The 5,444-nt window shown below is 46.7% G+C and overlaps 1 protein-coding gene across 1 annotated transcript; it reads left to right on the top strand.

Moving 5' to 3' along the window:
• Positions 1 to 3,467: 3,467 nt before the first annotated feature.
• On the top strand, positions 3,468 to 4,930 carry LOC124690601 (the record flags this gene model as incomplete). The annotated part of the gene is made up of 2 exons (XM_047223964.1): positions 3,468 to 4,720; positions 4,843 to 4,930. Coding segments are annotated over exons 1-2 (1,341 nt in total), but the record flags the coding sequence as incomplete, so codon positions are not given.
• Between the last annotated feature and the right edge of the window lie 514 nt (positions 4,931 to 5,444).

The following is a 5,444-nucleotide window of genomic DNA, read 5'->3' as shown; positions in this document are numbered from 1 at the left end:
AGAAAAGAAAACTAAGAAACAAAAGTCCCGCTACAGTATCTCGGGTCTAATAACAGCAATACATCAACCGCCAAGACAACACCTGAAATACAGGCTCTCCAAAAACGACGCCTCCAAGAAGGAAACAGTGCTCAAACACCGTCGTCGCCCGATCAAAGATCTTAGGTTTTCACCCTGAAGATAGTCTCCGCTCTCAAAACAATGCCTCCACCAAGGCCATTACCAGGCACAACCAATTAAGGCCAGACCTTGGGTTTTCACCCTAGGACTCTGCACTTCACCTGTGTTGTCGCCCCCACTTTCATACCGCTGCTGTGAAGCCCGGAACACCAAGCAAGTCTCTCAACAGCGCGAAGACTTGAACCTCCCTTAGCTAGTCTCCCTCTTGAGTGTAGGACATATGGGAATGCCTCTGCAGATTGCATGGAAACACAGATCTTATTTAAGCATAAATCTAAGTCCTCGAGGAATACTTCATTTCAGAAATAACACTCATCCCAAACACAACATGCCCACCATGATTCTTATGCACACAAAAAACACGGATGATAAAATGTGAAACAAACAGTTGAAAATTATCAGCTGAGTCCTAAGTGAAGATGATTCACCATGCTTTTGCCGTAAAAATCAAAAAATACTTCAGGCTTGTTGCACTTGTAATTTCACTAAATGTCAACTACGCTTGCCCCCTCGGTATAGGGGTTTTAAAGACCTGGCTAATGCTATGATGTCCACGTGGCTGCTGCATTAATCATGGAAATAATCCGTTTGGAGCACTCTGTTGAATCAGATATTGCTCTGATGTTACGGACTTGAAAATAGCTTGTAAGAGTAGACACCCAATGCATGAAATCGTCCTGTCATTAACAAGATCAATGACTCTCAAAAGTAGAATAAGCGTGTTGTTTGACAGGTAGTAGTTGCAGTTAACAAAATTCAGACATAAATAGGAAATTTTACAACTAAATTTGCCGCAGAAGCAGAAACCTGCCCTCACTTGTAGCACAACAGAGTTGATTAAGTCTTTGTATCCGACGGAAAGGTTGAGTGACATACAACAGGTGGGCGCCATGGCGTACCACCTTGTTCGCCCCCTCTGCATATCCCTGAGCTTGTCGAGGTAGAGGAGGACAACCATGGTGAGCATGGCGGCGATGCGACGCCGAGGCCGCAACAAACAAACAACCCATGATGATTGTCGACAATGGCAGCATCCGCACTGGCGAACCCCGTGGCCATGTTCGGCGTCAATTGTGCCGAGGCCGCCACAAACAGCCCACGGTGACTGTGGACGATGCCAGGCATCCGCATAGACTAACGACATTGTCGCCATTGCCCGTGGCCATGCTCGGCGTTAATTGCACCAAGGAGAAGCCTGATTCGCCCCGGCCTACGACTGCGTGATGATGCTATCATCAGAATTCAGAAGCAGACATTACAGGAATGGCGCGATATGCCGAGGGCCTTTTATACGTCGATGGCCAAAATTTTGGACCGTCGACGTATGGCCCGACCAGGCCAGCCTGCCAAAAAGACCCTCGGCGTAGCGAGCTCTACGCCGAGGGCAGCCCTCGGTGTACCTTTGGCCCTAGGCGGAGACAGGGCTACGCCGACGACCACTCTCGGCGTAGGCCATCCTTCAAATTTGTCTGATTTTGTAAAAAAACATAACTAATTCATATGACGTCAGAAAAATGCATATAAGGTATCAAAATGTTCAGAAAAACATTCTCTATTCGTTTATGTCAAAATCATGCATATTTGAATCATGTACAGTACCATGTTAACATAGTAACAATTTAAACACTTTCTTATATGTCCTCGGGTTCCCGTTTTGGACATATGGTAATTTAAACGAAGTCAGAAAAATCCCGCGGAGCCGCATGACCTCATTTTATCTGTCCTAGTAACCACTCCAAAAGTCGGAATTGGAATACGGCAACTATTTTGGAAACCCTTCACGAACAGGGCCTCAAGTCCGAAGTTCTATGGCTTTTAGGGAAAATGGGTAAGAAACGACCTGTGTCACTGCATAGTTTATCGGAACAAGGTCATATTTGACACGTGTGTGGTTCCTGGGATGGGAAGCAAGGCTCCAGGCGCGGATTTCCAATCCGACCCACGGGCAATGGTTTTTTTCATTTTCGGGGTGCCAAAACGTTTTTTTTTGTGAAGCAGCAACATGGGTGCATTTTAGTATTGCGCCAAACCTCCGCGTAGTGGTAGGACACCGCCTACATATCACATGCCATATGTGCATGCTAGCTATCTGGGAATCCCTGCGGCTTTCTGCGATGTCCCGCCGAATCAGCTGGAAAGTGTCCGGATTTGAACTAGGGTTACACTTTCCATCGCCCAATTCCGGGAAAATGTTTTTAGATCTATAACACATCACTTTGTGTGCTAATTTTTGTCCGTTTAGGGTGTTGGCGAACGGTGCACCAACGCGCCCGGTACGGCCATTCCGCATCTCTCGGGGGATGTTTTGGCCAGATGGTAAACTGGACGTCATATTTGGATTCCTCTAATTGTTAGGTTCAAAAGATGATATGGATGTTATATTTAGATTTCTCTCATTTTTCTGGTCGATTTAGACATATTATTTATGGAATTTCGATTTTCCAATTTAAAGATATTAATTATTTCATATTAAATAGAAAAAAGACCAAAAATAAAATCATTTTACCCTTATTTGAATTCAATATTATTATTACTTATATATTCATTGTTGTTTACTTAAGTAATTGTTTGGAATTCAAAAACAAAGAGGTGTGACATCACGGTCCAACGGTTAATAGGGTTGATATGCTATTATTATTAGCAAGTAGTCAATTATTTAATAAAAGCTCATTCAAATGAAACCAAGAAGTTAATCGTGCTAAGGCTGGAGTAGTGTGAGGATGGGTGATCGACTAGAAAGTTTAACCATGATTGTAATTTAACCTAAGATTAAGTGTATTTGGAGTTAAAACTATCTTAGGTGAAAGATAAACAAGTAAAAAAAGGTGTAAAACAAATTAAAATTTGAAAAACTTAAAACTCTATGCCATGGGTTTTGCTGTCGGCATAGCAAAAAAATCATTTAAAAAAAAAGAAATTTGAATTTTTTAAATTAGTATGCTGACAGTTTTATCGTTGGCGTAGCGTGCTACGTCAAGGATCGGGCTACGCCGACGGCAATAGTGGCTCTACCGAGACTGACCTTTCCCGAGAAACTATGTCGAGGGCTGCCCTCGGCGTAGCCTACACCGACAGCCAAAACCGGCTACCCCGAGGGTTTCTGGCCGTCGGCATATCAGCCCATACCTGTAGTGAGATATAATAACGCTTAAAAAAAGTTAAAAGCAGAAGCAGCAGATTGATTTTCCCTCAATCCGAGCAGTGGCCTGAATAAAATAGCTAGGCGGTGGGGACGGAGAAGATCCAAGCAAGCCCAGGCTATGATTTGCAGAAGGAAACCGCGAGCGATGGGGAGGAGACTGCCGACTTTTGCTCCGGCCAGGGCGGCGGCGGGAAGGAAGCGAAAAGGCGCCACCTTGGCAACGCTCGCCGCGTGCAAGCGCCCTGCGCCGGCGCAAGCAATCGGCGGCTGGGCGTCCCTGCCCACGGACATAGTTGGCCTCATCACCTGCCGTATCCTCGACGGCGACGTGGTAGATTACATCTCCTTCCGCGCCGTCTGCTCCGACTGGCGCGCCTGCACGCCCAGGCCGTGCGACCCTACTCTTCGGGATCCCCGCCTCCGCCCCCGCGACTGGGTCGCGATCTGCGACGGCGACGCCGTCCGCCCAGACGATGCCGGACAGATCGTCTTCTTCCATACGCGCACGGCCAGGCGTCTCCCCGTCCTCCTCCCGGAGCTCCGGGGCTACAGGATCGTTGGCTTCACTGACGGCCTCCTCATCCTGGTGCACAAGCGCACCACCAAGGTCCGCGTGCTGCATCCGTTCACGCGCGTCGTGGTCGATCTCCCGTCCCTCGCCCCCGTGTATCACGAGTTGGTCAGGCAGAAGAAGCTGCTCGACATGAATGCAGCAGTATGCAGCAGCGCATCCTCTGCGACCTCCATCGCCGTGGTGGTCTGGTTCCTCTGCACAAATGTGGTGCTCGCCGCCGACCCAAATTCAGATTGGGAGGTCCTCCACCGAGGGCTTCATGTTCGGAGCACCTTGCCCTTCCAAGGAAGGCTCTATGCCACCAGCCTGTGTTCAAACAAGATCCTGCAGCTATACCCTCCTCCAAGACAAGAAGCCGAGAACTCCGTGGTCGTTGGCCATGTTCCATATTTAGCTGACCGCGTGGATTGCGATTTTCTACTCATAGAGTCTGGTGGAAAGATGCTGCTCGTCATCCAGCACCCAGATCCTGGTACAAATTCTTTGGACTGGTTGCGGCTACTAGCCTTCAAGCTCTATGAAGTGGATGTGAACAGCCACCGCTGTAAGCTTATCCCGGTGAACAGCTTAGGCGACCGTGCACTGTTTCTCAGCGGCGACCGATGCCTGTCTGTTTCAGCCAGTGACCTCCCCACCTTGAGCAGCAACTCCATCTATTTCAGTCTACCTCAGGACCCCATTGTGATGCATTCGCTGGGGACTGGTTTATCCGAGCTGTTAGCAGAGTCCTGCCAAATACATGACAGGAAGGATAGGATCCGCCCATCTGTACGCCCCTTCACCATTGCTGATCATCTTATCACCTACTGCAATCCTCGTGAGTGGTATGTTTTCCTTATCAGTTCCCTCCCTAGCACAGTTGCACCTCATCAGTATCCACCGCAATGAATGAAATATATTGAGTAATTCTAATTTCGAGTGTCCTTCTCTTCCTCAACATATGTAGGTCTAAAGGACTCATGTTCCATGAGTACCAATACATACCTCAATCGTTCAAGGAACTGCTTAAGAACATCAAGGCACAAAACGCGCAGTCGACGTGTCGGTCTGCATTCGCACTGAATGAGCAAACGCCAAGCTTCACATTACCCAATGAATGATGAAGGTACAATGATGCCAGTAGGCAGTAAAGACACAAAATTCTTACATCTGTCTCAGTTGACATTTTTTTTTACCACACACTCTGTTTGCGATCTTATTTTATCATGTTGCTGCTTATTTGATTTGACTTCTGCAATTTGCAGTTAGTAGATTCCTGCCAAGCGTATTAGCAGTAGTTATATTACTAGCATTGCCATCTTATTTTAACATGCTACAGCTAAATATGTTAACACTAGTTGTTACAACCAATATATGCATATATATGTTATCTAAGTGACTATATGAGTGAAGCAATCTTATTATTCTTTTTGTGAACACCAATTGTTTATAGGTTCTGGAAACATATGGAGAAGAAGAGAGGAGGCAGGAACATGAAGAGACTTAGTTTCCTAGGCTTGCTGAGAACTTGGTGAACTATGTATCTGTCCAACTATATGATTATATAGG

The sequence above is a fragment of the Lolium rigidum genome, chromosome 2 (assembly GCF_022539505.1).
Source record: "Lolium rigidum isolate FL_2022 chromosome 2, APGP_CSIRO_Lrig_0.1, whole genome shotgun sequence".
Classification (NCBI taxonomy): Eukaryota; Viridiplantae; Streptophyta; class Magnoliopsida; order Poales; family Poaceae; genus Lolium; species Lolium rigidum.
This window is presented reverse-complemented; position numbering and strand designations above follow the sequence as displayed.